The 22,248-nt window shown below is 45.3% G+C and overlaps 1 protein-coding gene and 1 long non-coding RNA gene across 2 annotated transcripts; one reads left to right on the top strand and one right to left on the bottom strand.

Moving 5' to 3' along the window:
• Positions 1-220: 220 nt before the first annotated feature.
• On the top strand, positions 221-4,970 carry LOC127321139 (B3 domain-containing protein Os03g0619600-like). The gene is made up of 10 exons (XM_071827073.1): positions 221-564; positions 765-891; positions 1,051-1,501; positions 1,595-1,782; positions 2,092-2,373; positions 2,434-2,449; positions 2,539-2,634; positions 2,811-3,019; positions 3,256-3,684; positions 4,558-4,970. The coding sequence occupies exons 2-10, from the start codon at positions 790-792 to the stop codon at positions 4,807-4,809; spliced, it is 2,025 nt and encodes a 674-aa protein (XP_071683174.1). The 5' UTR covers positions 221-564; positions 765-789; the 3' UTR covers positions 4,810-4,970.
• Positions 4,971-15,728: 10,758 nt separating this feature from the next.
• On the bottom strand, positions 15,729-17,366 carry LOC139838371 (uncharacterized). The gene is made up of 2 exons (XR_011754592.1): positions 17,250-17,366; positions 15,729-15,949 (listed from the first exon to the last, which is right to left on the bottom strand). It is a non-coding gene; the product is annotated as an uncharacterized lncRNA (long non-coding RNA).
• Positions 17,367-22,248: the final 4,882 nt, after the last annotated feature.

Below are 22,248 nucleotides of genomic sequence, written 5' to 3'. Positions count from 1 at the left end.
TTAGTTAAAGCCCAGATAGGTGTGTAAATCTGCCTAAAATAGGGCTATGTTTAATGAACTTTAGTTTAATTTTTTTGTGATTTTTTATTTTGCATTGTGCTCGCGCGTTGGACGCGCGACCCAAACAGACTGTTGGTTATAGCCACGTGTCCCCATGGTCACCTAAACTAGCAACAACCAGACAGTCCAGCGCCGTAGCCGAGTTGAAGATGGCCTAACTGTTTGTGCAATTACTCTACTTAAAAATCAGCCAAAGTATGACACAGTGTCCCGTCGGAGCAGCAGAGGATGAGATGACAAGTCAGGGCACCATGGCGTGCATATTTACGCCCCTCTGATTTTTTGCATCTGTCCTCGGTTTATACGGTACCAAACGGCTGAACGGCTCCACACTGGAGGCCCCTCTCCTAGTCTCCTCCGCCTTCCTCGTCTCCTTTCGCCTTCTTGGTTCTTCATTCCAGCTCCAGGGCATCTGGAATGGTGACTACAGAGTGTGGGTGCGCAGAGTGTGGGTGCTAGCTGAACTACTCCCTTTGTATTCCCGCCAAGCCTGCTAGACTGCAGGTTAGTACTAGTAACTAAGTTAGACCTTCTTTCCGTCTGCTGCATAGCCATGAATCCATGATTGTCCATTTCTATTTCCTTTATGTGCATTTTCTCTAGTTGCGGTTCTTTAGTTCAAGTAGTATAACTCGAAGAGTATTGACTATTGAGTAGTCTTGGTCTCTCAGGGTAAACTAATTTCATTATTTTTGTTAAAATAGCTGTAGAGGGTATAGAAAGTGCGAGATGAGGAATTCTTGCGAGGGCTGCAAGAGGTACTGGAACCATCTACATGGGAAGGTCACGCGTTTCGTCAGGCGGATGAACAAAAATTCGAGAAAAAGCCTGGTAAGCTCGTTCGCAGTTAATATGGCATTTGTAAAAATAAGGCCTCATTCAAGCACCCTATCTTATTCATTGGAACCAATTTTAGGGAAATTTACCTTTTGTCTACAGTTAACTCTCCCCAAAAAAAGAACTCTTCAAATTTTACTTCTGTTACTGCAGGTCATACCAGAGAGGTTTGGGAACCATTTTGTACGAAAGATGCCAGGAACCATCGAACTAGAAGGCCCCAATGGTAAAGTGTATGATGTTGGAGTTACCAAGCACAAGGACATAACAATCCTTCAGTCTGGATGGGAGGTGTTTGTTGATGCCAATAACATAGTGGAGAAAGACTCGTTGATGTTCCGGTACCATGGAAGATCTCGCTTCAAGGTTGCGGTCTTTGATTCTGGTGGTTGTGAGAAAAGGGTATCCTGTGCTGGCATTGAGAGCGATACTAGTAATCAAGAACGAAGCAAAAATTATGCAGACATGTCAAGCAGTTCGAGCGATCAGAATACTCGTTCGTCAGTGGGTCGGGGGTCAGATGGATGCCAAAATCGTAGCTCAGGCCGTTGTAGAAAATGGTCAAGGACAGACGCAACATCCTCTTCATCTGAGGATTTTTCAGGTTGGTTTGCCAGCTAACTTGTACCTTTGCATCGTGTTCTAAGATGATGTTTTATCTACAGTTGCATTTACTCTTGAAAACTCTTGTATACAGGAGAAGACAGTCCTTCTGAGTCCGATGATCACACACTCTCGAAGCCTCTTTATGTCTTATCAGGGCAAAGCTATGTAACAGAAGAGCAGGAAGCAAACATAGTTGCACTTGTCAAGGAAACTCAACCAAAGATGCCTCTGCTTGTGGCTATGATGAACAAGCCCAATGTGAAACCATATCCTGACCTGGTACCTCAGTTTAAACGTCTCAATTCTACATGAACTCTTTATTGCCTGTATTCCTATATATTGGTCATTTGAATACTGATTAGGAAACTCAGCATTGCTTCTGTTTCTAATAAAGCTTCAAAAGATACTTTTGGAAAAAATACATCTGAAGACACATAATCATAAAAGATTCTGTGTACTTGGTGAATTCTTGCAGTCTTAATACTTCGTCTTGCTTTCCAGTCCTCGTATGAGTGAATTCCTCTTTTATTGCAATCTTGTTCGAGTAAAACTTACAACTGTGCTACCTGATGTACATTTTGTAATTAGGTAATTCCTAAGGATTACACTATCACTTACTTTCCACACAAAAGTCAAACTACCACACTCCAGCTGGCCAGGCAGAGCAAGACTTGGCACTGCAAATTACTTGTCAGACAAGACGGAGGTCGGTGCAATCTGTATGGCTGTAACTTTGTCCGTGACAATCATTTGATGGAGGGAGATCTCTGCCTCTTCCAACCAATGAGGAATAGCAACGGAACAACATTCACAGTGGTGATCCATGTGCTTCGCAAAGGGAGTATTGATCACCCCTCAGATGGAAGTCCTGTTCTTGGCTGAAATAATGATTTGCTAGGACCAAAGATGGCCTCAACTGTGCGTGTTAAGGAGGAACAGTCTGACGGTATGTCCGTATGACCTAAGTTCTTCCGTTCCGATTCATATTTTTTTATTATTTATGTGAAAATTTATTTCAATGTAATGAGTTGTCAGAAAGTGGAAGATTAGATGGATGCCAAAGAGGGCATTCAAGCCACATTAGAAGTATTACAAAGACGGCTTCTATATCCTCTGCAAATAAGGAATCAGGTTATAGTGTTAACTGTTAAGTTACATTTCTGTCAACAAAAATGGGTCAATTATTTTGTTGTTAAGCTACATGCACATATGCATCAAAATTTAATTACTTTTTTGTTCTCGAACACATGCATATTAGAAGAAGACGGGTGGGTTACTTATTGTTTCTTTTACCTATGAAATTTTAGGAGAAGATAGTGCTTTGGAGTGCGATTCTTCTGAGTCGGATGATGTTCAAACGCCTCCCGAGCATGATTATGTGTTGTCACTTCGGAGTTATTTATCTGAAAAACAAAAGGAGAAAGTTGTTATGCTTCTCCGGAACATTCAACCCAGAACTCCTGCATTCGTGGCTATCATGAAGAAGTCCAGTGTCGAACCACCGCATTCTTCTCTGGTAGATTTTCTGAGTTCTTGATCAGTCCTCTCTAGAATTATGAGGTTATTTTTGTTTTCAACGTTAGAGGGAAACTACGTCATCTTCATGTTCTCATGGCCCTATATTAGCAATTAAATAAATGAATTTTATTTCTTGATTATTGAAACTATATCTGGACTGAGTTTTATGTTCTTGTCTATTTGTTTGTTTGTTAATGTCATCAAATGTTCTCATCCTGTCCCATTTGTAATCAGACCATCTCTAAGAAATACGCAGTTCTACACTTTCCCCATGAAAGTGCATCTGTCACACTTCAGAGAGCGGGTGTGAAGAAGAAATGGCACCCCAGGTTCTACAAGACGAAAAATGCAAGTATGCACAAGATTAGGGGGGAGTGGTGTGATTTTGTTTGTGAAAATCATGTGGAGGAGGGAGATATCTGTATCTTTGTACCAGCAAAGAATGGGAGAAGGTTCACGTTTACGGTTCATCTACTGCGCGCAGAAAGCAACACGCATGCAGGTCCTTTTGTGCCGCCCTACATACTAGCACAAAATAGCTGTCTATCTCCATTGCAACAGAGTATAATTGAAGATAAATTGCAAGCCATCCAATTGGAAGCACCCCTATATGTTGCAATCATGAACAATACCAGTGCTGGTGTCAATGGGCGTTACGTACTGGTAAGCTCAGTTATCTTAGGCATTTTATTGTTACTAGTGAAAGGCATTTTATCTTGTGGTCATCTGTCATAAAATAATTTATTCATCCAAGGAGGTTTGGGATCCTTATTAACAGATTTTTTGTCTAGTTTAAGCCTGTTTTCCTTGGATTTTCAATATGCAGTTTTGTGGGGGAGGTGGGAGTGTGTAAACCGAGGATAGTGACAGAGTAGGCTCCCCCAGTCCTGAAAAGAAAGTGCATTTTTTTTCTCGAGAAAACGCAAAGGACTCTTTGCATTTCATTGGAAAGATAGAATTTGTTACACGCCTCCTAAGAGGTTACAATCTAGAATTTGGAAACAGGTTACTGCACGTTTGGCAAAAATATTAAAAAATGTCCCTCGGGCCTTTTGCTCCTGCATAAATTTTTCCAGTCAAACAATGTAAAATTTGGCAAAAATATTACAAAATGTCAAATCAGTATCATTAGATACACTGAAATATATTTCATATTATAGATACATAGTATTATAATTGTTGATAGTTTTTCTATAAACTTGGTCAAACTTACCTTTGTTTGTATTTGGGCAAATTATATACCCTTGTTTTCAGCAATGGAGTACAATAGTAGAGATTATAGGTTCCATTTCATGCATACTTGATGTGCCCTTAAGCCTTTTGTTTAAGTGTTCATAATATTTTATTGCCAACTGTCTCCAATTTACAAGCAGATTTGAAGATATTTGGTTTGAATTTACTTTTGCAACCGAATCAATGAAATGCATATTTTCTCGAACCAGATAACTATGTATACCTAAATGGAAGTTTTTTTTATGTTATTAACATGAGTGGTCGACTTGTCATCGTAAATTGCTTATATCTGTAAAATACTAGGAATTTGGTGCACAATATGCTGCTGTATATCTTCCAAACAAAGAGCAAACTATTTTGCTCCAGCGTGCGCGGAAGATATGGCACACCAAGCTACGTATATGGAGTGGTAGGAGACGTGTGCTCCATGGTGGCTGGCGCAAATTTGTCCGTGACAACTGTCTGCACGCCGGAGATATCTGTCTATTTGAGCTGAAGAACAACCGGAAGGAGCTTAAGATGAGGGTTCATATCATTACGAGTGATCAGTATTAGTTTCTACTTTGTTGTAGAAGGGAATGCTGGCCCCTGCTATTTCTGCTGGAGCTATGTTTTGTACTCTAAAACCAAATGGTTGTATGGTTGATCTTGGAGAACTACTGCAGCTGAAACTCTGAATTTTCCGCAATTCCATGTAATTTCTAAGTTTGGTGTCAGCTTTGCGTACGCTATTCCAAATTATTTATCGCAGCTTTTTTTCCAAAATGGGCAAACCTACACACTAGAACGATGTGTATCTTGACCAAATTTGACCAAAGCTGCGACAACTAAATAGAAACGGAAGAAGTATTTATTCCACTAAGATTTGTGTAGTAGGTAGAAATAAGTTTTATTTCCCAAAACAAAACTACTAGAGGAAATTCAGGGTACTCTCCGGGTCCGTCACCTTTTTTTGAGAGATTTTGGTTCATCGAAGGTTGATCCACTAAATTGATTTCTCTCAACATGCAAGCATGCCACATCACCTCCCCATTTTGCAACCAATGCTACTATGCCACATCATCATTTTATTTTTTGTTACACTCTCAGTTTTGTAACGTGAATTCCTTCATAATCTTCTCCATAGTCTGGGGCACCCTTCTGTTTCCTAATTAATAATCTCATAGCAGCTCACTTGGAGAGTTCACCTCTTTGTTTCCCTTCTTTATCTAGTGAGTGGTGACCGATATAAATGTTTGATCACCGCTAAGTGGCAATAAATTAGTTCTCAGCCACATGGAAGTTTCTCGGTTCCCATTCCCTATTTATTCTGGCATGATAACACTGTATAAATCCAACATCCCTATATAAATCTTCTCCTTCCCTGAGAATGTGTGTCTATCTTCCTACTCCCCACAGATCCTCATCTGCAGATGAAGCGCAAAAAGGAGGCTATGACCAATAGGATGATACAACTGACTGCAGATATCTTTGTGAATTTGTCTAGCTGAGAGAAGTAGTTTGGCAAGGAGGCTGCAGGGATTTGGAGGTGTGGCGATGCATTGCTTAACTTTGTATAATCTGTTTTTTGTCCGTATTCGTTTTGCCTTATCAGTGTGGAGGCTCTCTCTGTAATTTCATCTTTACGAATGATCAAGTGTGGATGTATTTTCATGTTTTCAGATTCTACTTTGTAGTTGATAGTCCCAGGAAAAGACATGTTAGCTTTTCAATATAAAAGCTGTGTCGTTGCCATTCTTTCTAAATAAGGAGAAATGGTTTGGCACTGACCTCCTCAATTCCCATGTTCTCCTGAAGTGTCTCACACTCCCACTGCTTTGGAACGAGGATCGAGGGTACGGCCATGCCCCATGCGACCGATCAGAAGGCGACGTTGAACCCGATCAAATAGTAGACTCGCCACTGAAAGATCACTAGAAATATTTTTCTTTCGACGACTTAATAAGTAAAGCGTAACTCTACATTTTGCAATGGTACGAATCCTCTATATGTGCTTGGCAATCTTGGTAATCGATGGGTTGCCAACTTACTCAACTGCCGACTCGGCAAGTTTTCCATCACTCACCTGGGCCTCCCGATTAGTGATAAGCCGCTAAGGGTAGCGGATTAGGGGTTCTTACAGAGCTCGTGGGACACAGGGCAGAGCCATGGCAGGGTCTTTACCTGGGCTGCAGTGCGCCTTGAGCTCACCAATTCGTGCATGTCTAGCATGCCTCTGTTTGCCCTGAGCTTATATCTGCTGCATGATGGCACACACAAGACAATGAATAGACCCGTTCACGCTTCTTCTGGGAAGGAGTGGGGGATAAGAGAAAGTATCATATGGTGGACTGGGCCACGGTGTGTAAACCCAAGGAGCAGTGGAGGCTTGGGGGTCCTCAATACCAAATCCATGAACATCGCCCTTATGGTGAAATGGATCTGGAAGCTCTACCAAGGAGCCGAGGGTCTATGGGCAGACCTTATCAGGGCAAAGTACCTTCGGGGTAGGAACCTGTACGCGGGCGAGGTTCCAACTCACGGCTCCCAATTTTAGAACGCTATACAAAAGGTTAAATGGCATTTTCAAACTTGGGACCAAGCACAAGATCCGAAATAGGAGAAGGACCTACTTCTGGATGGATTGGTGGATAGGAAATGGCCCACTCCGGGCTAGATTTTCAAGACTGTTCAGCTGCTGTGATACACCGTCTCTGGGGCTAGGGTGCCGGACGAGGAGCAAGGGGAATGGCGTTTACGCTTTCAACGCTAGTTTGGCCTTGCGGAAGCCGTGGAGTGGGATAACCTCTGCAGGGAAGTACAAGCGCTTCCCATTGACCCGGCGGATGATGATGTGTCCTGGGCATTGGAGCCCTCGGGCATATTCTCCACCAGCTCAACTTATGCTCGCCTGGCGCAAGGGGCGGGGAGCGCGGGTTCCGGCAACGGTGACCTCGTCACCACGTTGCTGGCCCCTGCCGGCTCCGCCTCCGCGGCCGCGGCCTTTTCCACCTCCTTGACCTCCGCGTTGGAAAGCCATGGCGACCATGTCGGATCCACCACTTTTTTGGTCATCGGGGGGATTCTTCCGCTTGCTGCCGCTGCTGTTACCATTATCACGGTTCTTCCTTTGCTGATGCAGGGGTATTGCTGTTGCTGCGAGATCTCCGCCTGCGTCGTCATCGGCGGCAGTATGATCGCTTGCAATGGAGATCATGTCATCCAAAGTCAGTTTGTTTGCGTTAGCCAAGCAAGTGAGCTTGTGCCGCAGCAGTCCTCCCCTCTGCAATCCACCTATAAAGGCGTTCATAGCTGTGGTGTTATCCACATTCTCACACTCGTTCCTGGTTGCTAGCCATCGGGTGAGGAAGTTCCTTGATGTTTCACCCTTCTTCTGGATACAGGCCTGCAGGTCGCTTGTCGTGGCAGGCCTCTTGTAGGTGCCCCTGAAGTGCTTTTCGAAGGCGTTCTTGAGGTCGAACCAGCAAAAGATGGAGTTCTTCTCGAGGTCGCTGAGCCAGATCCGGGCTGGACCTACAAGGTACAACTGAAGCATGCGGCAGGCGATATTAGGGGTTCCTCCGGCGAAGGTTACTGCATTGTAGTAATCCTCGATCCAGGTATCCGGCCTTTCCGTGCCATCATAGTTTTTCTGGTTTCCAGGTAGCTTGAGGTTCATCCTTGGCTTTGGTTCCTCTCGAATCATCCTGCCAAAGCACTTTGGGCCGATGTAGTCAGATCTGTATTCGTTGAGACGTTCTCGCGCATCACGCGAACCATTGCGGGGGGATTTTGAGCGCGAGCGAGTTCTCCGGCCACCGCCTCCGCCTCCACTTCCGCCTCCACCGCTTGGTGGTGGGGAGGGAGATCTACGAGGGGGTCGATACGACCTCTTGCTTCCGCCTTCAGATTCTCCTCTTCCCTCGTGGTGCTGACTCCGGCTTCGATGGCTACCTGCACGGCGGTGGTGGTCGCCTTCGTTGTTCCGGCTTCTGCGAGGCTCCGGGTCACGCTCATCGTTCCTGCTCCGACGTGGCTCCGGCGTACGCTCTCTGGTCCTTTTCCTCTGAGGGGCCACGTTGTCGCGGATATTGATTCCTCCAGGCCCGTGGGGCCTAGGGTTTCCTGCTGGACTACGACGGCGAGGAGGCGGAGGACGCGGGTACCCGTTAGGCGGAGGTGATGGATTTCGGTACTTGTCTCTACCAGTGTACATCGCATCCTTTCCCTTCCTCGGATCTGACGGAGGTGTCTTTGACGGTATAGGGATTGGATTTGGGTGTTCTCCAGTTCTCCTTCTGCGCTCCGAGGATCCGGTGCGCGATTCGTCGTCGCGGTTTCTGCTTTTTGAGGCCTCCTTTTGCGCAGTGGATATGCAAAGGTCTGGATTAGACTCCAGCTTGCGCGAAGTGTCTACCTTGCTTTGCTGTTGTACCGCTGAAGCGACGAGGGTGCGGAGGTATTTGATGTCGATTTCCTCGTTCTTCTTGTTCAAGATCTCCGCAGCCTTCTGCATGTTCTCCTTTGGAGTTGTGAGCGGCTGTAGATTGGAGGGGGTTGCGAAAGTGATCTTATCAGCTTCCCTGATCTTGGCCTCCCAATGCTCTCGGAGTTGTTTGGCCTTCTGCAAGGATTCGACAGCTTCCTGCTCGCGCTGGCGGAAGTTTTCCATTACCTCTCGAGCTTCTTGCCTTTCTTCCAACATCGCAGCTGCGGTGGTGGAGATTTTCTTGGCGGTAGCCAGCATCTCCCTTCTTGCTGCTTCTAGAGCTACTGGATCTGCGGCTTCCTCCGGGGTTGTAGGCTTATTTAGGACTTCTGTGTGAACTAGGGATCCTATGCCTGCTTGCTCCACAAGCTCTCCGGGGATAGGTAATGCTTGTCCCCAGAAAAGTTGTCTTCTCCAGATTCTGACGCAGCGTGGCGACGAAGTCGCGATGGCGGAGTATCCGAATTGGATATTATCGGGAGGGCCGCAGCGGCAGGAGTTTCTTCGTCAGCGTCTTCGCCTAACCCAGTTATGGTCGCTAGGACCTGCTTGGGCGGGGCAAATTCCGCATCAGCTTCCTTTTCACCTTCTAGATCCTTCAAAGCTTGGTCAAATTCTTCCGTGTTCATGGATGAAGTATAGCTGGAAGTTGGACTGAGGTTGCCCAGGATTGACTCTTCAACGTCTCCGGCCTCCTCTTGTTGATCCGGTGCGCTGCTATCTCCGGCAGCCTCATGCTGTTCCGGGGCGTCGTCGGTTCCGACATCATCAACCTGCATGGGTCCTGCATCTTCCGGAGGAGGAGCGGTTCCAGCGGTATGTGCGAGGTAGTGCACGAAGTGACACTTTTGCTTTTCCAACACCTGGGAGACCCAGGCGGATCTGCATTGGTCTTCCACTGTTGTTTCCTGCTCAGGGGCGGATTGGGTGGGTTTTGAATTTTCCAGATCCAAGGCGGAAATCTCCACAGGGAGTTGCAGCATCTCAGACCGGATCTTCGCGACTGCGTCCTGCTCAGCGGCGGTCGCGTCAGCGCTACTTACCAGGGTGTTTCCGTCGGAATCGACGGTTTCGCCGATGAAGATGTGTATGCCGCCAACTAGGACGATGGAGAGCTTGGTGGGGTTGGTCCTAGCCGGAATCCAGCACTCGTCCTGAGGGACGATCGGAAAGTTTCCGGCGTAGAGGACGCGCCCCACGGCGATGGAGTCGTCGTAGCTTCCCATGGCGGAACCCTCCCGGTTCCGGCATCCAGACGCCGCTGGCCCCACGGTGGGCGCCAACTGTCGTTGCCTATTCGACAATACCTCGGAGGAGGGATCCTCACGAGGGGGAGAAGAAGTAGGGGCCATAGGGCGGAGAGCACTCGGGACGGTGGTACGCGATTTACCCAGCTTCGGAACACCTGCTCGAAGACAGGGCCTACTGCTGCTTGTCTGGAATTATATGGGCGCTTTCGCGTTGTTACAATGAGTTGTGGTTGTGCCTCTAGGGCTCCCGGGATCCGGCTTATAAAGGCGCACGGATCTAGGGTTTACATGGAGAGTCCTAGCCGGATTACAGGTTGCCTAACTACGGTACAATATCTTGCCGTGTACGTCAAGGATCCGCCTTCCTTCTACGTCGTACTGGATCCGGGTTCGTCATGGGCCTTCACGGATCCGGCCTCCTTCGTAGGTCGGTTAGGATCCGGCTTCCCGATCCTGGGCTGGACTTCATCCTTCATGATCAACAGCAACTGGGCCGCCCGATGGGCCACATGCCACATCACCGTCTGTGGGCCACCCGGGCTTGCCGGATCTAGGCACTGTCGATGGTACACCCATGAAGTATACCCACAACACTAAGAGCAGGCCAATCGTTGATGGTTACGAAAAGCAACGCTCGTAGGTCAAATTCCTCTTCTTTGTGCTCATCCCACACACGTACACCAGGTCTGCCCCACAACTGTAAAAGTTCATCAACTAATGGCCTTAGGTACACATCGATGTCGTTGCCGGGTTGCTTCGGACCTTGGATGAGCACTGGCATCATAATGAACTTCCGCTTCATGCACAACCAAGGAGGAAGGTTGTAGATGCATAGAGTCACGGGCCAGGTGCTATGGCTGGAGCTCTGCTCGCCAAAAGGATTCATGCCATCTGTACTTAGATCAAATCTTATGTTCCTTGCGTCAGCTGCAAAATCTTTGAACTCTCTGTCGATCTTTCTCCATTGCGTTCCATCTGCAGGGTGTCTCAACTCCCCGTCCGACTTACGGTCCTCTTTGTACCATCGCAACAACTTGGCATGCTCGTTGTTCTTGAACAGACGTTTCAACCGTGGTATTATAGGAGCATACCACATCACCTTGGCGGGAACCCTCTTCCTGGGTTTCTCGCCCTCAACATCGTTACCAGGGTCATCGCCTCTGATCTTATAACGCAATGCAGTGCATACCGAGCATTCATTCAAATTCTCGTATTCACCACGGTAGAGGATGCAGTCGTTAATGCATGCATGTATCTTCAGAACCTCTAAACATAGACGGCAGACAACCTTCTTTGCTTCGTACGTACTGGCGGGCAACTCGTTATTCTTTGGAAACATATTTTTCATCATTTTCAGCAAATTTTCAAATCCCGAGTCAGGTAGACCTTCCTGTGCCTTCCTTTTCAGCATATCCAATGTGCAGCCCAGCTTTTTCAGACCATTATCGCATCCGGGGTACAGCGACTTTTTGTGATCCTCTAACATGCGATCCAAATTCTTCCTCTCCTTTTCAGTTTCGTAGCCTCTCCGTGCATCAGCAATGGTCCGACCAAGATCATCAGCGGACTAATCACGTGCCTCTTCTTCACCTTCCCCTTCACCTTCCCCATCACCTTCCCCACCTTCAGCATCCTCCATGAAAGTATCACCGAAATGATCAAGATAGTTGTCATCGATGATATCATCCCCTTCTTCATCTTCTTCCATTCTAACCCCTCTTTCTCCATGCTTGGTCCAACAATTATAGCTTGGCATGAAACCCTGCCAAAGCAGGTGCAGGTGAACGTCTCTTGAGGAAGAGTAACCCTTCTGATTCTTACAGGCAGCACATGGACAGATAACAAAACCCCCCTGCTTGTTCGCATTAGCCACTACGAGGAAATCTTTCAAACCCGTAATGAACTCGCCGGAGAGTCGGTTACCGTACATCCATTGCCGATTCATCTGCATCATTATTATATAAAGTATATAATTAACCATCATGCATTTGTTAAACTAACTAGCTAGAAATAATAGAAATTAAACAATGAACTACACACATGCATATTTTATCAATGACACATGAAAGGTTCAAGTTGCTAACCGCGATCGAGGACAAAAAATAAATGAGAAAGCTCAAGTGTGGCTCGGACACTTCATATCATATTTATTTCATGCTCTCGGACATTTCATCGAACACCTTGTGTGCATAAGAAGAACCAAAAGCAAACCCACCACCCCTTGTGAAGATTGTGAAGAGAAGTGGCACCAAATGGCTAAGTAAAGTGAACTGAGCTGCCTTTTATAGGGATGGGACTTTAGTCGCGATTGGCCAGGCCAACCGCGACTAAAGCTCTTCCCGTCCACCAGCTGGCCACCGAGCGCGATGGGCTCAGGTCTTTAGTCGCGGGTCGCCTCCCGAACCGCGACTAAAGACCCCTTTAGTCCCTTTAGTCGCGGTTCCTATATTTTGGGGACTAATGGGGGCGGATGGAAGCCTCTTTTTCTACTAGTGTACTTTGTTCAACAGCTGCGGCACTACTAAGCTGCCCCGGCCGTACAAGTATTATTAATTTTCCAACGCATCAAATACAGTACTCCACTAGTAGAAAAAGGGTCTTTAGTCCCGGTTGTGCAACCGGGACTAAAGGGTCGCGACTAAAGCCCCCCCCCCCCCCCCTTTAGTCGCGGTTGCTTACGAACCGCGACTAAAGGTCCGTCCACGTGGGCGGCTAGCGTGCGCTTGGGCGAAGGACCTTTAGTCCCGGTTTGTGTCCCCAACCGGGACTAAAGGCTATTTCGTTAAATTTTTTTAATTCATTTGGATTTCTAATTTTTTTTCACTCCGTTTTTTTTTCTTTTTCTTTTTGAGAATTTCTATTATTTCAGTTATTTGCATAGCTTAGTCTCTATCTCTAACTACACTTATCTCTAGTCAAATTACTTACTCGTGGTCAAACTTCCCGCTCGGTCACCCATCCTCCCACTACTCCACCTCTAGCACGCTTAACTTCCGAGTTCCATTCGGTCCCGCATCCAAGTGCTACGCGCGCATGTATGTGATACTAGTATCATATCAATCCTATTAACATGTTGGTCGATGTCACATTTTTTTATTGTTTGAATTTCAAATAAATTTTTTCATAAACAAAAATAATGATGTAATAATAATCGTGAATAAATAAATAAACATTAACTTTTTAATTTTTATTATTTTTAATTTTTTAAATTTTTTTTTTTGCCAAACCTAAAACCTAAAAAATTGAAAATCTAAAATTTGGGTAAAAGTAATAGTAATCTTTATGCTGGATGCAATTATTAATTTTATTTTTTTGAAAAATTTAAAAAATATAAAATCCGTAATTTATAGCAAAAACTAAAATCTTCCTGCTTTCCTATTTTCATTTGGAATTTTGAGAATCTAAAAATTGGCTAACCGGGTAAACTTTTTCCCAGCAAAAACTAAAATCTTCCTGCATTCGGATGTAACTTTTTCCCAGGATTTTTTTGATATATTATACGTTTTTTTCCGACGTCGTATGCAAAAAGTTATTACGGTTTTACCATTTTCTAAACTTTTTTTGCAAAAAAAGTGAAAATTCGAATTTCTTAATTTCTCCGAATAGTAGGTTGCATAACATACAAGAATCTGAAAACAATTTTTTTTTTAATTTTCTATCATTTTCTTTTGTATTTTACGAACCAAAAAAGGCGATCCACGGGGGGGTGCAGGGTGCGTGGGAGTAAAAAAACTCGGAAAAACCTTTAGTCCCGGTTGGGGACACCAACCGGAACTAAAGGGGTACCCTTTAGTCGCGGTTGGTGTCCCCAACCGGGACTAAAGGTTTTTCCGCCGGCCACATCCCTCTATAGCCCTTTACCAACCGGGACTAAAGGGGTACCCTTTCATCTCGGATGGAGCATTAGTCGCGGGTCGCCTCCCGAACCGCGACTAAAGCCCCCTTTAGTCGCGGTTCGAATATTTCCGGGACTAATGGGGGTGGACGGAAGCCTCTTTTTCTACTAGTGCTCTAACGCTACATAATGGGAACCTTACCTGAACATGGGATGGAAGGTACTTACACAATCAAGGCCTTCGGTCTTAGTTAGTAGCAGTAATCGTTTAAGGCACGTACCGGCTTGGTACTTTGGTTTGGTGTACCGAAACCTATTATTTTGACAAGTGGGCTATGCCTATCATCAAGCATGCATGCATGCTTGCATGTCGTTTCTTTTCTTCTTTTGAAGAACTGGTTGTAAAAGGCATTCACAAAGGGCAAAGAGAAAATTAAGATAGCATGCACACCAAAGCTTAATTATTTCGGCAATGCACGTCAGACCTGACTAGCATTGCGCAAACTAAATAGCACAAGTGGAGTGGCCAGTGTACGTAGTTCTTATTTTGCCAACTAAATTGAGGGCAACCGGCCTCCGCATAATTAGATCCACAACAATCTAAAAGAAAACTAAAACAAAAAGGCTTGAAATACAAGAATCATATAGACGCCTACAGTTCTAAATCCGTTGATCAAGGTGCATGCATATGGGATAAAAAAAATCCCTCACGCAATGGCTTCACACTTGGTGCCATTTTGCAGCGAGCGGGCCATAAATACCTATTCATAACGAAGTCTACTTAGTAACCCAACATGGTTGGGAACATAATCTATGTAATGACACTCTAGCGTCCTAGGCTTTTTCGTCAAATTTTTTATTCTTGTTTTTCTACTTTACACATCTTTTTATGCAGAGGCCGAGCTTGCTCTCATATTTGTATTGCCTTGATGTGACTTTTGAGTAATTTGAAATTCACTATTTAAAAAATATGATAAATCCTTTTGCTTCTCTTCATGTATTTTAAGAGTATCTCCAATAAATGCTCAATAATAAAGCACCACTTTTTTGGGGCACCAAACCGGCAGGAGCAATTCCACATGCACTAAAATATGGCAGGTAGCCCACTTTAGTTTTCTAGATGCCCTAAAATAGGGATCGAGAAAACATGTCAACACTAGGCCTAAAGGCTAAAGAAGAAAAACCTCTAGATTTGTATGCCACTTCCTTTGATAAGATAGCTAGATTTGGATGTGAAGAAGGTATAACTGCATCTGACACTCAATATAAGTTACTAGGATAGACAATATATGCAACAAACAAGATCAAACAAACAAATAACACTTATTTATTATTACATCACAAACAAATAGTTCACCAATTCTTAATAGTTCACCAAAAAGCTTACGCAAATAGTTCATCAAGTAGCACTCTACTCAACACACAAACACACAAATAGTGCTTGGGCCTCTTGTTCCGCCCTTTGATCCTCTCCCTCCATGAAGTAGCTCCGCATCAACTTGTTGTTCCCTTCTATCCTCCCCCTCCGCAACCTCTCTCGACCGAAAATGAAACCACCATGTTTCGGCATCTTGTTCGCATGCAAAGCCAAAATCATCGCAATATCACGTTCTTCGAAGAGGTCCCATTCTTCATCGGATCTTGAATCGTCATAAGAAATCATCTACAAGCCAATAATATGTGTTGTAAACTAAACATAGCAACGAGTAGATGAATTCATGGGCCAGTTGAATTCATGCCCAGTGTCGGTCAAATTGACATTTAGGGTTGTGACGCCCCGGAACCGGTACCATGAGGATTCCAGCGATCCCGCCGAAATCCGCACGATATCGATTCAGAGACGCCCTCCGACACGACGTGCGCGACGAATCACACACGTGATGCCAGAGGAATTAACACGAGCGGTAACGTTACAACAGGATTACAATAGAGCCCACAAGAAACAGATATATTACAACAACGACTCCAACGAGTCAAGATACAAATATACAATACAAAGATCCAAATCATACAGAAGATCGAATACATCCGAGTACGGACAAGATACAAATTGGACTAAGAGTCCTGAGATAACCAGTGGCGTCCATAACTCTGCCCAGGCCAAGCCGGAAGGGTAAACTTGCTAACGTCGTCATCTTGTACCTGTCGAAGTCGGGCCATCGGTTGCCGACAAAAGGGAGGGAACAGAAGAGAAAAAGAAAAGGCGAGAGTAAGTACCAAGGAACGAACTCCGGCACGTACTTAGCGAGACTAGAAATGGCTATGCTCGCCGGGCGAGTATAAATATATATCGCCTGGGGCTATATGGTAGGTTTAGCGGCAGCAAAACTATAACCAATAGAGACACGCTACAACATCCGTCTAATCAGAGAAGATGAGAGAGCGCATAACTAACAGTTCTATACTCTGCAAACATAACACAGCCGATGTGTTCCCCCCTCGCAAGGTAGTACTTACAAAGGCACTCACACGGTGGACAAGTTTTATTAGGTAACCGTTGTAGTAATGCTATATTACTAGACAAGTTATTAGCAAGTTATTATCAGCAACATCAAAGGTGTAAGTTGTTCTATGATCGAGCTATACAATTCCAAGTCGTCCATAACCGCGGACACGACTTATCGATAAGATGTACACCCTGCAGGGGTTGCCCGAATGTAACCATACGCATGCTCGAACCCGCGTAGCAAGTGCGGAGTCTCACAACAAGACCGTTCCCAGTTCAACAAGAAAGTCTAGGGGGGCCACCCGACTAAGCTACCCGTAACGAAGTCCGGCCGTACTCCGAAGCGGACTCAGGGTTTGCGTCGGCGGCTAGGCGTGCAAACCACACGCTTCGCTAAACGTCCCGCAAGGTACAGTACAGAATATAAACACCCGAAGGCAACAGGAAGTAACACCCGAAGGCAACAGTAAGTAAAGCATGGCATACATGGCATAGGCAAATAAAACCAAGGTTGTGGCCCCCTTTTCAACTGACTTGAGAAAAGGTAATGGGTGAGGGGGGGTCCCAATAAACGTCCCCACGCATGGGTAGAGCGCTCAATCTCGGAACAGATAACAGGAACTCGGGTCCTAGGGGACATTAGCGAGTCAAAGTTCCGATGCTTTCGCAAAGGGGCTCACAGATGCCTCTGCTTACAATTTTAGTTGTTAACAATTAAGTAAAACATGTGTATCTCCAACAACTGATATAGCATGTGATAACCTCCCAACAACCCAACATATCCCGATAACAGATCGAGATAAACAACAGAGCCTAAACACGCCTACGACTCGCAAGGCTCAAACATCAAGCAACGGCTATGGATAAGGAATGATACATATAGGATTATTATGGTAACAAGTGGAATAGGACACGTGACTCGATAAAGAAGCGCAACATAAGGATAGCAGTGCGAGGGAGAGCAAAATGTAAAATAGGTGAAGGAGGTGGGCTCGCCTGTGAAAAGCTGCAGAAGAACTTGTCGGAGAACTCGTCGTATCTCACATCAACACTTCGTGATCCTATCCGGGAAGAAGCAAATGCTGGAACACACAACGGATGCACATCTTACTACTACGGCAAAAGAATCGGCATGATCATGATATGGTATGCATGGCATGGCAAAACACGATGCGATGCAACTTATCCAATTTAAGCGGAGTCGGAACCCCGGACAAACAAATTAAGTTGGAGTTGCATTTCTACCGCCAAATTTAAGGGTGGATTAGCATAGCAAACAAGGCAGGGGTGAGCTACAACAAAGTTAAATGGAACTGGGACAACATATATATAATATCCCACATATTCCATATGTTCCATATTAGGTGTTATGCAAACTTTCACGAAATCGTATGATGCATTATGCAAAAGCAAGTATGGATGGCATATTCATGTTCAGTGCATTTTTCTGATCAACTTTCATATAGAAAACATTTTAATCCGAGCTACGGATTAAAAGTTATTAAGGAAAAGGGTTTTTATTAATTAAAAATAGTTAAACAGGTTTATTTTATATAGAAAAAGGACCCAGAAATAATTTTCGTAAGGGGGAGGGAGCCCGGGTTAATTTTACAAAGTTTCAGGGGGTTTTGTTGGAAAGCATCAACGTCAGGGGCTGCGGGTTAACAGGGAAAAAGCTGCAGGGGGCTAAAAGCAAAACGATCCAGATCTGGATCTGATAGACTTTTCTCACCGGGCGGGTTCTAGCCCGTGAGGCTGACGGGTGGGACCTAGGCGCTGATGTGGCGGACACGCTGGCGGAAGACGTGACCACCATGTGCAAGCGACGGTGACTGGGGCGCGCACCGCGGTGATCACCGGCGCGGCGTCGTCGGCGCGGCCATTGCAGGGCGTCCCAGGATGCGCGGAAGGAGGCGTCGGGCGCGTCCCGTCGACGCGGACCAGAAGAGGGCAACTCCAGGTGCTGGGTGACGTCGGAGCGGCGCCGGCGGCGAGGTCCTGCGGAGGGGCGGACGGGGACCACGGTGAGGAATCAATATAGGAAGCAAAGGAAGGAAAAAGGGCGTCCAGGGGGTGCGCTAGGTTACCCTGAATCTCGAGAAGGGGTCGGCGTGGCCGGAGGTGGACGAACGGCGCCGGAATCGTCCATGAACTGCGACGGCCGGGGCGAGGGAAACGGCGTTTTGGCGACGGTAGAAGGCTCCTCCGGTCGATTCCTTGGAGGAGGAGAACGAGGAGAGGACGCGAAGCTCGTGGTGGCGTTGGTTCGTTGAGGGGACGGCCGGAGCGACGGCGCCATGGAGAGGCCGACGGTGGCGAGATGGGGTTTCTCCCTGCCTTGCTTCTTCTTGGAGAGAAAGGAAAGGGGAGGAGAGAGAGGCGCGGATGGCGTGAGGGTGGGAATGGTCCAGGCTAGGGATAAAGCAGGGGAGGGGAAGCAGGTGAGAGCCAGGCTGGTGGAGGGGAGGACCACGGCACGGAGGGGGTCACGCGTCTCGCGTGCGAAGAAGACGACAGAGAGGGGAGGATCGTTCTCCGCTCGAACCGGTATGGCCAAGGTGGGCTGGAGGAGATGGGCTGCCGCGGGCTGGGCTGGCCAGAGGAGAAGAAGTGGAGGTGGCCCGCGGGGAAGAAGAAAAGAAAAGGGGCAGGGGAGGGAGATGAGCTGATAGAGGAGAGGACCCAGGGGGAGTTAGGGTTTTGGTTTTCTTTTCTGTTTTTATTTAACCCTTTTGAATTCAAAATATTTTCCTGTTTTGAATCTGAGGAAGAGGTGTGAGATAGATTCAAAATTAGTTTTCAAATATTTACTTTATTTGTAGCCCAAAACAAAACACAATTTTATTCCAAAATTAATTGTTGAACAGGATTAATTATAACATAGAGATTATGGGAGAGGAAGAATAGGGCTTTATTATTATTGGAAATAGGATAAGAGAGAAAGGGGTTTTTAAGATAAACATAAGAGAGGGAAAACAACAAGCTAGGGTTTAGAAAATAATTTTATTTGTTGAAATCACGGTTGCTGTGATGCATATGCCATGATGATGCACAAAAGAGAAAGAACAAGCAGATCTATTAGGGGTACTACCCGGGGCCGTTACAAGGGTGGCTGAGGGGAACTACTCGGGCGGCGTGGCGTAAGTAACCCGATTTACCGCGATGGTGGTTCACATATGGACTTGGAGATTCGGTGGGGCAACTACGGATCTACTGGCGAGTGACGACGAAGAGACTCGTCGTGGCTAGATAGCCGGAGACGGTCGGGAAATGGCGGGGGTGGCAGTTGTCACGAGTCCGAAGTTTCGGATTTGGCAGTTGGTGTCGAGCGGCATGATTTTGCAGTGCGTGGTAGTGTGTGCCACAAACATGTAACACGTGATTGGGCCTTTTTGGGCACGCACAACTTTTTTTCTTGGCCACAACCTACGATTGGGCATTTGTTGGAGCTCGTTTGTTGCCCTCCCGCGCCAAAAAAAAAACTGTTATTTGGGCAGGCTCCGTTTTACTGAATTTGTTGAAGATGATCAAAGGTTTTAGATGAAATGCAGATAGTACAGTATGAAAATGATATGAACACTATATTATGCAGGATTCTTCTTTTTTTATATGGTATACTAATGGGCACTTGGCATTACGATGTTTGGGCCGTTGACCTTTTTTCCTTAATTGTGCTCATATATGTTCCATCTACAGTTCACCTAGGCGGATGATTGCAGCTTGCATAATTTAATTAAACATGCTTCTGAACCTTGTAGATCACTTAATCTAGCGGCTAGCTGTATGTATGGTGATGAAAGAGACCGTTGTTTGGATGTGTAGGGCAATAATGATGCAGCCAGGACAATAGGACATGAAGCGTTAAATAGTGGTTAGCTATCCTGTCAACTCCACGTATCACGCTTGACCAGAGTATTATCTGCACTCTTTAGTATTAGCTCCTGTAGGACTGTAGTGTGCTGGATTTGGTGGCTCTGCATCATAAGGCCACATGCATCTCCTATCTGCCTTTCATTTACCTTAATCAAACCCATGGACTGCTACTCACACCGGTGGAGCTTAGGATTTCAACCGTAGCTATGCAGATTGAATTGCAAACCCACTAGACAAATTTACATATATATGTTAGAAGAAAGTCCACTTTTGGTCCTTGAATTCTAGTGAAAGTTCACTTTTGGTCCTAGAACTTTCATTTGGTTCAAAATGAACCTTGAACTCTCGAAATTATTCACTTCTAGTCCTTACCCCAATTGAGCTAGGCAAATATCTACCATAGGTGACAAAAACTCAAGGCAACGGTGCAAGGGTAGAGAGGCGAGAGGATGCTGATAGGAAAGCAAGCAGAACTTTGTGGCGCAACGCTTCACATGAATTAGAAGGGAGAGAAATCACACGAGAGACTGGTTCGGGGACCCAAAAATTTCGTTATTTTTTTGCATTGTGAAATTTAGTTCAACATCTTAGCTAGTTTGGGCTTGATCTGGTTCTAAGCCTATTTGGTTGGTTCCATATTTTTTCTTTCCACACCAGCAATTTGCTCAAGTCAACTGCAAAAGGGATGAAAAGTGAACTATTACGAGAGTTTAAGGTTCATTCTAGACTAAAAATAAATTTTGGGACTAAAAGTGAACTTTTCCAAGAGTTCAAGGATGAGAATTGGACTTTCTTCTATATGTTACTGCTGAAGTATTTTGTTGAACCATCCAAATTTACATTAACATTTCTTTTTCTATTGGTCGGTGCTTCCTATTAGTCTCGCCGCCTACATTAACCGGAGGCGCAAGCGATGGCTCGAAGCAATCATGCAGTGGGTGTACGTGGATCCTACACCGAAAGCAGCTCAAATGCCCAGCCGGAATCTGCCTTGTCCTGCCGTGACTCATCCTCTACTATTCTAGTCTGTTGGATGACGAGGATGATTTAGTCCAGCTAGATCATGTCAGTTTTCGCCGAGGCCGGCCGGCTGCCCGGTGTTAGAGTAAAACGAGAGGCAAACGAGAGACATAGAAATGATCTGAAACTTGTGTTCTATTTCTTGTGGGCAAAGCCCTATTTATACAAGGATTGGTGTCTCTTGGAGGCATCCATTACATGAAGAGGTGTCTATTAGAGGAAGAGGTGTCTATTCGTCTACTAAGAGGCACCTCTACAACGAGAAGGTGTCTCTACGAACAGACACGTACTTTGGGCATATTACAACCGCCTAAGGCGGTTAGGATCTAATCTTAACACTCCCCCTTGCACAAAGTTGCTTCTTGCATTCCTTGTACAATCTTGAGTTCCTTGTATAACCTTGAGAAGCTTTGTCTTGATCACAAGCATATATTGTCTCTAGCAGCTCCTCCAAAAACCCTGTGGGAAAAATATGAGGAGACTAGTGTGTATGATATGTTGCTAAAACTCCTTTAAACCCAGAGGGAAAATAAGGAGAAAATGATGCAACATATAATTGTTATTGTCTCTTTGGTAACTCATATGAGAAAACCTTAAAAAGGAAAAACCCCATATGCAGTTTAGGGAACAATAAATATGTCTTGTATACTTCCATCAAAAACTCCGGTGGGGAAAACTAAAAGTATGACATATGATATTTGAAGTTGATAAATTCTCCCCCAAAACCATATGGGAAAATATGAGGAGAATAGTATTTTATATGTTGTTAAAACTCCTTTAAAACCCTGTAGGAAAGGTAAGGAGAAAATGATACAACATATAATGGTTATTGTCTCTATTAACTCAATATGAAGAAAATCCATAGAGTTTAGAGCACAATATATATGCCGTTTATACTTTCCTAAAAACCCCGGTGGGGAAAAAAGAAAGTATGACATAGTATCTTGTGTTGATATTACCTCATTAAAAACCTTGATGAGAACCTATATAGTAAACTCATAAAGGGAAAAAAAGTGTAATATGATGCTTTGAATAGGAGTAGTTCAGGGAGACACTCCCCCCGATTCTTGCAAATTTTGAAGCCTTTGTATACCAATTTCTA

Source organism: Lolium perenne, chromosome 3 (assembly GCF_019359855.2).
Source record: "Lolium perenne isolate Kyuss_39 chromosome 3, Kyuss_2.0, whole genome shotgun sequence".
Taxonomy (NCBI): Eukaryota; Viridiplantae; Streptophyta; class Magnoliopsida; order Poales; family Poaceae; genus Lolium; species Lolium perenne.
Note: the sequence above shows the minus strand (reverse complement) of the source record. Positions and strands in the feature narration are given on the sequence as shown.